The sequence below is a fragment of the Phacochoerus africanus genome, chromosome 9 (assembly GCF_016906955.1).
Source record: "Phacochoerus africanus isolate WHEZ1 chromosome 9, ROS_Pafr_v1, whole genome shotgun sequence".
NCBI classification, from domain to species: domain Eukaryota; kingdom Metazoa; phylum Chordata; class Mammalia; order Artiodactyla; family Suidae; genus Phacochoerus; species Phacochoerus africanus.
Window position 1 is genome coordinate 22907655 of NC_062552.1, and position 12717 is coordinate 22920371.

General features: G+C 40.4%; 1 protein-coding gene across 1 annotated transcript; it reads right to left on the reverse strand.

Annotated features, from left to right (window-relative positions):
• Window positions 1–6556: 6556 nt before the first annotated feature.
• On the reverse strand, window positions 6557–7495 carry LOC125136830 (olfactory receptor 2B6-like). The gene has a single exon (XM_047797663.1). It carries the CDS (start codon window positions 7493–7495, stop codon window positions 6557–6559), a length of 939 nt encoding a protein of 312 aa, XP_047653619.1.
• Between the last annotated feature and the right edge of the window lie 5222 nt (window positions 7496–12717).

The following is a 12717-nucleotide window of genomic DNA, read 5'->3' on the forward strand; positions in this document are numbered from 1 at the left end:
TGATTCCCAGTCAGATTCGTTTCTGCTGTGCCACTTCGGGAGCTCCCATTCCCTAAATTTTTAAAATGAAAAACACATCCCCAAACTTCCCCTCAGTTTCTGGTGTGGTTTGCAATTACATTGATTCTGATGTCTTTGCCTTTGTGTGTCTGTCATTCTTTATCTCTACCTCAACACAAACAGTAATATGGCATATATTCCTTTGTCCTTAACCTACTGTCCAAGAAATGAAGAACCAAGGACCATGTACATGTAAGGACTGTTAGTAAATAATTAGTGCCGCACAGAGTGAACCATCACAGAGCAAAATAAAACTTTTAAAAGCAAACCCAATAGTTTAGTTCTTTGAACCACCGTGTACTTATGGAAATCTTATTGTTTGCAACACTTCATGTAATACCCTGGCCTCTCACTATCTAATTCAAGAAAACTGTGGGAGTTCCCATTGTGGCTCACTGGTACTGAACCTGATGAGTATCCTTGAGAAAGCGGGTTTGATTGCTGGCCCTGATCAGTTGGTTAAGGATCCAGTGTTGGCGTGAGCTGTGGTATAGGTCACAGACGTGGCTTGGATGCCACGTTGCTGTGGCTGTGGTGTAGGCTGGCAGCAGCAGCTCCGATTGGACCCCTAGCCTAGGAACTTCCATGCTCTGTGAGTGCAGTCCCCAAAAGACAAACAAACAAACAAACAAACAAAAAAACCAAAATAAAACCCAGACTTTGACATTTCTTGTCTCTTTTCTTTCTTTTTTGCTTAAAAACCGTATGAATTAAAAAAAATGTAGACTATTTTTTTGGAATGCTGTAGTTATAGCATACATATATATTGAATCCTAGCTCCATTACCATGATGTTCTAATTAATTTGTAATCGAAAACAAAGTTCAGTTAACAAAATCCCCTCAAAGATTAACACAGATTTTATTGTGTTTATTGTTTTGTACTTTTCAAACTACTTATGTGAATCTTATGCAATTTTATCACAAACCACAATGAGATATCTCCTCGTGCCTGTCAGAATGGCTATCATCAAAAACAAGACAAATAACAAACGTTGGTGAGGAGGTAGAGAAAAGGGAGCCTTCCTGCACTGTTGGTGGGAGTGTAACTTGGTAGAGCCATTATGGAAAACAGGGTATAGGTTCTCAAAAAGCTAAAACTAGAAGTACCATATGACCCAATAATTCCACTCCTGGATATAGATCTGAAAAGAAGAAACACTAATCTGAAAAGATATATGCACCCCAGTGTTCATAGCAGCATTATTTACAATTGCCAAATACGGAAACAACCCAAGTGTCCACCAACGGATAAATGGATAAAGGAGATATGATATCACACACACACACACACACACACACACACCCAGTGTGTGTTTTTACTTAGCCATAAAAAGAAATCAGATTTTGCCATTTGCAGGAACATGGATGGACTTGGAGGCAATTATGCTGAGTGAAAAAGTCAAACAGAGAAAGACAAATATTGCATTACATCTCTTATATGTGGACTCTAAAAAATATAACAACCTAGTGACTCTAACAAAAAAGAAGCAGATTCACAAATGTAGAGAACAAACTAGTGAGAGGCGGCAAGTGGGCGTGGCAACGTGGTGGTAGGAGACTGAGAGGTACAAACTATTGTGTGTAAAATAAGCTACAAGTATATATTTTACAACACAGAGAATATAAGCAATATTTTATAACTAGAAATGGAGGATAACTTAAAATTGTGAGTCACTGTATTGTATACCTGTTGACATCTAATATTGTACATAAGTGTATTTCAGAAAAAATAAAGGGAGTTCCCATTGTGGCTCAGTGGTAAGGAACCTGACTAGTATCCATGAAGATGCAGGTTTGCTCCCTGGCCTTGCTCAGTGGGTTCAATGATCCGGCATTGGCATGAGCTGTGGTGTAGGTCGCAGACGTGGCTCGGCTCTGGTGTTGCTGTGGCTGTGGTGCAGGCTGGCAGCTGCAGCTCCAGTTTGCTAGCCTTGGACTTCCATAGGCTGAGGGTGCAGCCCTAAAAAGACTGAAAAGAACACCCCCTGCCCCCAAAAAGAGAACAGAAAAGAGAGAAAATAAATTGCCTAACTTTGGCTTTTCACCAACAACAATAAAATCTGAAGGGAAGAAGACACATGGCTTGCCGAAGTTTAAATGACCTCTGTGTGGCAAAATCAAGGTAATGACAGTAGAGTTTTGGTTCTGAGGCCCTTTGTCGTGACCAGCAATGCCCAGGGTAAACTAGAAGGTCTGAAATCCTACCACTGCCATCTCTGAACCTTGAACCACTCTTTGGTATTTTGACACACACTGCACACATGAGCGTGGGTCGCAGACAACTTTACCAAAGAGCTAAGAAGGAATCCAGCTTGTTCTCAGCGAAGAATGGAGACTAAATGCTGTGAAGGACCAGCTTCTTCTCTACCCCAGGAAGTTTCTACTCCCCATCCAGACAGATGGCTCCAGTCCCCTCATACCCATTCCTGTGCAGCGTATTCCCTAAACCCATGCTCAGTTACCTCTTCTGAGTGTGTCTCAGCAGTGCAGGCACAGATGTGTCATCAGATAATCACAGACACTAGCTCTGGCTTCCAGGCCCGATTCAGGTGTTTTATGCTCTTTTATTGGCCTCAGCGTCACACACTGTATTCTCTGTTTTAGAAACATGGGACTGGAAGGTCACTGGTATCACATGCTATGACAACATTAAGTGAGTTGAAGCACACTAAGTTTTCAAATATAAGTCCATCGTATTCCAATTACAACTCGACAACTAAAGTAATAACACTTAGAGAAAAAAGTAGTACCTGGATTTACTATAGATTTCACAATGATAATACTTTACCATGGGAATCTGGCCTTGTCACTGCAGCAGCTCGGGTTGCTGCTGTGATGCGGGTTTCCTCCCTGGCTTGGTAACTTCCCCATGCCACCGATGTGGCCAAAAATGATTTTTACCATGGGAGTAAAATTTTCTGTCTATAATAATGTCATATTAACATATGTTTTAAATACTTTTCTGAAACATTGCAGAGTCTAATGCACACTTACGCCTAAGTGCTCCTGAGAGTATCTCCTAAAGACAGGATCTAATCCAGGATCACCGATTAGATGTTTGTGTTATGTCTCTTAGTGTGCTTTCTTTCTCACTCCACTGTGTCTAACCTTTTTTCCCCCACCCTCTCCCCGACTCAGGCCCTAGTGGTCTCTGGGACTCTTCCAAGTCATTGGAATCCTGAGTCTCACAATTTGAGTAGTCAATTGGTTTTATGATAGCTGTAAGACTTTTGTTTGTTTGTTTGTTTTTGCTTTTTAGGGCGGCACCCACTGCACAGGGAAGTTCCCAGGCTAGGAGTCGAATCAGAGCTATAGCTGCTAGGCTATACCACAACCACACCAATGCCTGATCTGAGCCGAATCTTCGACCTCCACCACAGCTCATGACAATACCGGATCCTTAACCCACTGGCAAGGCCAGGGGTTGAACCTGCAACTTTATGGTCACTAGTTGGATTCGTTTCCGCTGCACCACAGTGGAACTCCTGTAAGACGGTTTTTGAACCAGAATTGTGATTTGCACTTACTTGAATCATTTCCCTTAGAGCAGGGTGCACTTCTGCCTTGCAGGTAGTTTTGCCATGCAGACCTGAGGACACCTCTCGTGAGAACAAAATCATGGGTAAGCCTTTTTGATTTCTTCCTTAAAGACAATCTCAAATACATGTTTGCATTTGTAGTATCTTTAGAGCTAGAGGTTAAAAGATTTTGCCGCTTTCCATTTATTCTTCAGGCAAGACATGCTTGGTTGGGAGAAGAAGAAAAGATTTTGGCTAACTTCCTTGCAAAGGCAATCTTGAGATTGTTCATGCAACCTATCAAGGATAGAATAGAGTATACTCCCACCTTCGCATGTAATATGAAACTTCTTTCGGCAGAGCTTCTCAGTGGTTAATGACAGTATTCTTCATGCTGGAATATACTGAACATATATGACTTGGAAATGTGAAGCAGTCTTGTACAAACAGCATGTTTCTGTGGCTTTTCCCTGCCACTACCCTCAACATTCTTTATCCTTAAATTTTTTGGTGTATTCCCTTAGGAAGTCCCAATATTTCAGAGTCTGGAAAACACTCACAATTCTGAAATTAGTTGTCTTTACAGGCCTTCAAGATGAAGAAGCAGTCAGAATAGCTCTTAACTGTCTCGTAACTAAGCTTTTGACACAAATCTTGCTGGGTTTTTCCCTCCAAACTAAAAATTACCAATGCCTCTGTGTTTAAGACTAGGTTAGACAAAGGATATCTTTAATGAAAATTATTAGAGATATTATTTCACATCACAAAATTTTCATTTGTATTGCTCTGTGTGTGTGTGTGTGTGTAAAATTAAAAAAACCCATTTGGCAACCAGCCACCAATAAGTCAAATTGTAAAATTATTTAGAATTTTTTCCAAACTGTATATACCAAAGTCTATTTGTCTCAAGAACTGGACCAAGCATCAGATGATTTTTTTTTTTCAAATGGCTTAACCTGCAGCATATGGAAGTTCCCAGGCTGGAGTTGAATTGGAGCTGCAGCTCGGTCCTGTGCCCAGCCGCAGCAGTACCAGATGCATCTGCAACCTATGGCTCAGCTTCTGGCAATTCTGGGTCCTTATGCTGAGTGAGGCCAGGGATCAAACCTGGATCCTCATAGAGACATTGGGTCCTTAACCCACTGAGCCACAACGGGAACTCCAGATGATTTTTTTTTTAATTAAGAATTAGATATGGGTTGGAGTTCCCATCGTGGCTAAATTGGTTAACAAATCTGACTAGGAACCATGAGGTTGCAGGTTCGATCCCTGGCCTTGCTCTGTGGGTTAAGGATCCGGCATTGCCGTGAGCTGTGGTGTAGGTTGCAGACACTGCTCAGATCCCACATTGCTGTGGCTCTGGTGTAGGCCGGTGGCCTACAGCTCCGATTAGACCCCTAGCCTGGGAACCTCCATATGCTGCCAGAGCGGCCCAAGAAATGGCAAAAAGATAAAAAAAAATTATATATGGGTCACAATTAGTTCTTGTTTGGAAGAACATGTCATTTTCCATTAATAGTTTTCTTAGATTTTGATTGTACCAGAATGCATGCCAGAAAAGTTCAAATGGTTCTCGTTTTTCTTACCTGTTAATGTCTTCACTACACAACAGTGTTGGTTTCTCATCATATTAATTCAGTATCAAGTAACAATAAAATCCTTTATTTGCTTAAAAACATAACTAATTTTTCGATGAAGTTTTAGGTTGAGTATGAATCCTAGAACTAAGTTTATTTTTGTAACTAAGGTACCTTTCCCTTTTAATGATACAGATTCTGAGCATCAGAGAGCTACTTGTGTTGGTTGAAGTAATCAAGTTGCTTTCCATTCTAGAAATATCAATTGTTTCTTTCTCATCATAATGATTCTTGCACAGTTTCAGAAGGCATTCCTGGCTGTTTCCATCATGCGCCAAATGATTACATGTTGTGGTTCATTATTATATCACTAATTTTCTCTTACTGATTCAGAAGGTTCATGCTTATGATCTTTAAAAGAAATGTTAAGAAACTTATGCACATATTTTGTCCACCTACTTCATTTATTTTAATATTTAAGAATACATTTTAAGGTTTTTAGGTAAATATTCAAATATTCAAATCCAATTTTATAGGATTTCCATCCCGTGACCCCAGTGCATCCTCCCATCCCCCGAACTGTCTCCTTTGGAAACCATAAGTTTTTCAAAGTCTGCGAGTCAGTATCTGCTCTGCAAAGAAGTTCACTGTGTCCTTTTTTCAGATTCCACATGTCAGTGAAAGCATTTGATGTTGGTGTCTGATTGTCTGACTGACTTCACTTAGCACGATAATTTCTAGGTCCATCCATGCTGCTAAAATGCCAGTATTTCGTTCCTTAATGGCTGAGTAATATTCCATTGTATGTATGTACCACTTCTTCTTGATCCACTCCTCTGTCAATGGGCATTTAGGTTGTTTCCATGTCTTGGCTATTGTCAATAGTGCTGCAATGGACATCAGAGTACACTAGTCTGCGAGTCATGGTTTTCTCTGGATAGATACCCAGTGGTCTAAGGTTTAGAGTGTCTCACTCAGAATGCCCAGTGGCAGTGTGCTGCCCTCTTAGACATGGCCAATCTTGCAGAAAGTGGTGGAATATTTCTTAAGGGACACTGTCATAGGAAATCCACTGATGAATAGTTGCCGTGGTGACTAGCTTGAACGAAAGGGTTTATATTATTACTTTATTTACTTCTTAACACCATTAGAATTTTAGTATGTGCCACCAGAAGAGAACTCTTTTTAATACATTTCCACAAACAGTGCCCTTATGGGTGCATTATTAGCCAAGTGTCACCTTTGTCTAAGGGCATTAGAAAGAACATGAGAAATAGGACAGTTTGCAAGAAGACCCTGTGCCATGATCTGGGGAAGTATGAGACAAGAATGGATTTGTCAGAGGAAGTCCTATACACCTACTCACTTGTCAAAGAATGTCATTCGATGTCTGTGAACTATCACTTGGAAGTGAAAACGCTCCTCACCAGGTTGCCCCATGCACCCTTTACATCCTTATTCCTCAGAGTGTAGATGAAAGGGTTGAGTGTAGGAGTCACCACTCCATAGAAGAGAGCCATGAACTTGGGCTGGTCCCTAGAGATGGAGGAAGGGGGCTGAAGGTACATGCTAATGCCTGGACCATAAAAGAAGAAAACTACAATGAGATGGGAGGAACATGTGCCAAAGGCTTTTTTTCTTCCCTCCGAAGATTTAATCTTAAATACAGCATGTCCAATAGAAGCATAGGAAGCAAGAATGAAGCATAGTGGCACAGCTAACATGAAAATGCAAACCACAGAGAGTGTGAGCTCATTAGCGCCCTTCTCACCACAGGCGGCCTTTATCAGAACAGGAATCTCACATACCAAATGATCCAGTGTGTTGTGACCACACAGTGGTAAGTGTAATGTGACAGTGGCCTCTGAGACAGCGTAGGTCATTCCACCCAGCCACACAGTGGCCACCAGTAGGATACAGGTGCGCCGATTCATGATGAGGGTGTAGTGCAGAGGCTTGCAGATGGCCACGTAGCGATCGAAAGACATAATAGCCAAAAGCAGACTTTCTGTGCCTCCCATCATGTGGAAGAAATAAAGCTGAATGGCACAGCCCAGATAGCTGATTGTCTTCTTCGATCGTCCCAGGTTAAATAGCATCTGAGGGACAATGCTTGTGGTGTAGCACATGTCCAGAAAGGAGAGGTTGGTGAGGAAGAAATACATGGGGCTGTGCAGATGGGAGTCTAAGGTGGACACCAGAATGATGGCTATGTTTCCCACCATGGCCATGGGGTATGTTAGAAGCAGAATAATGAACAGAGGAAGCTCCAGCCAGGGACGATCCGCAAAGCCTAGTAGAATAAACTCTTCTGGATGGCTTTTGTTAATTCGTTCCATTATCTGCAGTTTGCTTCCCCTGTATCGGAGCAGTGGCAGGAAAGGTAGAAAGATTTTGAGAAATGACAAACACAATTGTATATAGTGGGAGTATATGCACACAATTAAGCATCCATTCATAGAAGATTGGGTCCAGTCACTTGGGTGGGGTTGGGGGAGGATAATTAAAAGATGTGACACCAGGGGACTTAATTTCTCCTCATGACCCTACAGCATAAAGACAGCTACCTTAAGCAAGTAACCGAACCTTTCTGAAATGGAATCTACTACTCTGTGTGATAAAGATGACAATGAGCATGTCCTTGGGCTCTGGTAAGGATTGAATGCCAAGCAGAAGTGACTGTGTTTCAGATGCTCCAAAGTAATGCTTTTTCATCCCTTGGTTTGCAGAAATACCAGCTAAGTTTATTGGTTCCTACCTTCAGGTGCCCGATGAAGTAGATGTGGCTGGGTCTTAGGAATCAGATAGGTCTTTTTCAGAGTCCCTGCTGCAAGGTCTTACTGAAATGTTAAGAAGAGTGAAAGGGTGGAGTTAGCTCTAGCACAAGGAGGAGGTGGAGAGAAGCTAGCCCTAGCCCTTAGTTATCATCTAGATAGGCTTGTCCAGATGCAGATTGAATTATTATATCATCCCCATGGGGACTAAGAAGGCTTTTACAATTTAAATCCATCTTGGTCATTTAGAATTGAGCAAGAAACTTAAACCCTTAGATGACAGCTTGCTGAAGTATAAACTGAGAGAATTTAGCTATAAGTATGTTTCCCCCAACTCAAACATTTGTTGTTGGATGTCCCTTTTCTTGCATAACTACTTTGTTGAAACCAGGCAGTTGATTGTTCATGTCAGAATTTATTATCTATCTTGTAGGAGTTTTTCTTTATCCCTGGGGCTTATCTTGTTTTTAGGTAAGGCCTTGGCCTGTTATCAACAGCTTACTTACTTATATGTAGCTACAAATACGACATTTATGTCCAGGGAACTGGAACAGGAGGAAAGTATTTCCACTGAGGACCAGAGAGTCATTGGTTTAGAGGCAACTGATTACATTTGTAGGCTGGCAAAGCACAGTTTTCACATACTCTGTTTCTCTGAGTCCTCAAGGCCATCGTGTGAGGTGTCACATCAAACTCCCCTGGGCTAAGATATTATTTTGATTCCAAAATAACCCTAGGTCTGTTGTGCACAGTGAGATAATATCATAACAATTCCAACTAATCCTTAATGAGCCTTGTGTGCCAAACACTACAGTAAACCTTTTGGACCCATGAATCATTTTAGTACCTATTCCCAAACCTTATGACAAAGGAAATGTTAGTATCTGAATTTAAGATACTGTTAATCATTCATCCCAGTTGTCTGCTAATGACTAGGGAGGTTTTAAAGATCAAAAAGCCATGAATCCCTTAAATGAGGTATTGAGATGGTGAGACTATAAATCCAGTGTTCAAGGTTCCGTATATGTATAGCTAAGCTCTAAAATTCTATGCTCGAACGCTGATCTTTTCCATGTCATTCTCCTGGTATTTCATTACTTTCAATTCTCTGATATCATGACATTTTGTCCAATTTTTCATCTACTTCCAGTGATTTTCCATCCCTACATAGGGGACTATTTATCTGTGCATATTTTCTATTGCTTTGGCATTGCCCAAAGTGTGCAGACATTCCCAGGTCAGAGGTCAAACCTGAGCCACAGCAGAGACCTAAGCCACAGCAGTGACAATGCTCAATGCTGGGTCCTTAGCCAGTAGGCAGCCAGGGAACTCTCTTTGAATGTTTAAAGTCCTTTGTCTCTCCATCTCCACTAACATTTTCATTCTAGTGTATCTTTTTTTTTTTTTTTCTTTTTTGGCAGACCCATTGCATGTGGAACTTCCCAGGCCAGGGATTCAACCCATACTGCAGTTTTGGCCTTTGCCACATCTGCAGCAATGTGGGATCCTGAAGCTGCTGTGCCACAAGGGAACTTCTCTACTGTATCTTTTTGTACATCATTTTCATCACACAGCATTTTATTTATATTGACATGGGTGTTTAAACTATGTTTAGGAAAATGTTATAAAAGAAAGGAGAGGTTTTTGTCTGACTTCAAAACATCTGGAGAAATCAGGTGAATGGGTCAACCCATCAGATTTCTACTGCATATTTTAAAAGTTCACATGATTGGATGAAGGCTACACATTTCATTCAGGTATTTAATACCTGTCAGGAATAATGTTTATTCAAATTTACATGCCTTTAAGATGGGTTTAAGTGATAGCCTGAGAGAATCTGATTACAAAAAAAATCTAGTTGCTCTGTATAGGCATCAAACTAGTTCCAAAACATCTAGAAAGACTCCCAGCAACGAAATGCTTTCTTAATTCCCAGTATATATTTGGTACTCTGATATACACACATTCCAACCTTCCCTAAAAATGGGTAGTTTTTAAAATGGGTCTTTTGACTTACCTTATGTTGATAACTATAGTTTAAGCAGGAAAAGGAATTATAAAGGAACACAGCTGAATTTTTCCAACTTTCAGAGAAAGACAGAGAACCCTAGAGTACACAGATGAATATTTATGAATAATCTTTGGAAGTGTGTTTTCCATTTGAGAAAATGCTGCCCCAAAGAAAAAAAACCCCAGATTAGGAAGATAATCGTAGATAATATCCAGAGTGCTTTGCAGACGTGCAATTTATTTTATTCCTGAGACTCTTGGGCATTATTTTCAAACAGCCCATTTATGCTTATCCCAGATGAGTCAGCAGGCAAACTTCCTTGGGACAGAGTTCTCCATGGAAATGCTTCTGATGTAGAGTTAATTACCTCCTGAATATCGGTTGGTAGCAAGTCTCCTTTCTTGTTAATTTGGTTTAGAATAAACTCATTCGATTTCTGAGAACACTGGAAACTACTTTTATGATTTAATTCATTTATTTCTCTTTTTAATGTTTCTTTTACTGTCAGGATTTTTTAAAGTGAAGCATAATTGACATGCAACAATACATTATTTTCAGGTGTACAATGTCGTGATTTGACATTCGTATACCCTGCAACGTGGTAACAGTAAATTTAGCCACCATCGGTCACTATACAAAGTTAAAATTTTCTGTTTTTTTCCTTTTTTTAATTAAAATTTTTATTTTTTATAATGATTGCTATTTTTTCCACTAGGGCTGATTCACAGTGTTCTGTCACTTTTCTGCTGCACAGCAAGGTGACCCAGTCACACATACATGTATCCATTCTTTTTTCTCACATTATCATGCTTCATCACAAGTGCCCAGACATAGTCCCCAGTGCTAGACAGCAGGATCCCATTGCTTATCCATTCCAAAGGCTATAGGTTGCATCTATTAACCCCCAATTCCCAGTCCCTCCTACTCCCTCCCTTTCCCCCCCGGCAACCACAAGTCTGTTCTCCAAGTCCATGATATTCTTTTCCGTGGAAAAGTTCATTTGTGCCGTGTGTTAGATTCCAGGTGTAAGTGACATCATATGGTATTTGTCTTTCTCTTTGTGACTTAACTTCACTTGGTATGAGAGTCTCTTGTTCTCTCCATGTTGCTGCAAATGGCCTCATTTTGTTCTTTTTATGGCAATTCTGGGTCTTTTGTGGTTCCATATAAATTTTTGAATAGTTTGTTCTAGTTCTGTGGAAATGTCCATTGTGTATCTATACCACATCTTCCTAATCCAATCATCTGTCAATGGACATTTGGGTTGTTTCCATGTCTTGGCTATTGTGACTAGTGCTGCAATGAACATGCAGGGCATGTGTCTTTTTCAAGGAAAGTTTTGTCCAGGTCTATGCCCAAGAGTGAGACTGTGGGGTCATATGATAGTTGTATGTATAGTTTTCTAAGGTACCTCCATACCGTTCTCCATAGTGGCTGTACCAGCTTACATTTCTTGCCAACAGTGCAGGAGGGTTCTCTTTTTCTCCACACCCTGTCCAGCATTTGTTATTTGTGGACTTATTGATGATGGCCATTCTGACAGGCGTGAGGTGATATCTCACAGTAGTTTTGATTTGCACTTCTCTCATAATCAGTGATGTTGAGCATGTTTTCATGTGCCTGTTGGCCATCTGTATATGTTCTTTGGAGAAATGTGTATTTAGGTCTTTTGCCCATTTTTCCATTGGGTTGTTGGCTTTTTTGCTGTTGAGTTGTATAAGTTGTTTGCATATTTTAGAGATTAAGCCCTTGTCAGCTGCGTCATTTGACACTATTTTCTCCCATTCTGTAAGTTGCCATTTTTTTTTTATGGTTTCCTTTGCTGTGCCAAAGCTTGTCATTTTGATTAGGTCCCATTGGTTTATTTTGGCTTTTATTTCTGATGCTTTGGGAGATTGCCCTGAGAAAACATTTGGAAGGTTGATATCAGAGAATGTTTTGTGTATGTTCTCTTCTAGGAGTTGATCTTGTCTTATATTTAAGTCTTCAAGCCATTTTGGGTGTATTTTTGTGCGTGGTGTGAGGGTGTGTTCCAGTTTGGCCGATTTGCATGCAGCTGTCCAGGTTTCCCAGCAATGCTTGCTGAAAAGGCTGTCTTGTTCCCATTTTATATTCTTGCCTCCTTTGTCAAAGACTAATTGACCGTAGGTGTCTGGGTTTATTTCTGGGTTCTCTATTCTGTTCCATTGGTCTGCCTGTCTGTTGTGGTACCAGTACCACACCGTCTTGATGACTGTGGCTTGTAATGTTGCCTGAAGTCTGGGAGAGCGATGCCTCCTGCTTGGTTTTCGTTCCTCAGGATTGCTTGGGCAATTCTGGGTCTTCTGTGGTTCCATATAAATGTTTGGATAGTTTGTTCTAGTTCTGTGGAAATGTCATGGGTAATTTGAAAGGGATTGCATTGAACCTGTAGATTGCTCTGGGCAGTATGGCCATTCTTACAATATTAATTTTTCCAACCCAGGAACATGGACTATCTTTCTATTTCTTTGAATCCTCTTTAATTGCCTTGATTAATGTTTTATAGTTCTCAGGAGATAAGCTTTTGCCTCCTTGGTCAGGTTTCTTCCCAGGTATTTGATTTTTTGGGGTGCAATTTTAAAAGGTATTGTATTTTTGTATTCCGTTTCTAATATTTCATTGTTGATGTACAGAAATGCGACTAGTTTCTGAATGTTAATCTTATATTCTGCTACTTTGCTGAATTTGTTGATCAGTTTGAGTAGTTTTAGGGTTGAGTCCTTAGGGTTTTCTGTGTATAGTATCATGTCATCTG

Excerpts from the sequence above, each read along its gene's own strand:
- LOC125136830 (XM_047797663.1), bottom strand. The coding sequence starts at position 7,495 with ATGGAACGAATTAACAAAAGCCATCCAGAAGAGTTTATTCTACTAGGC.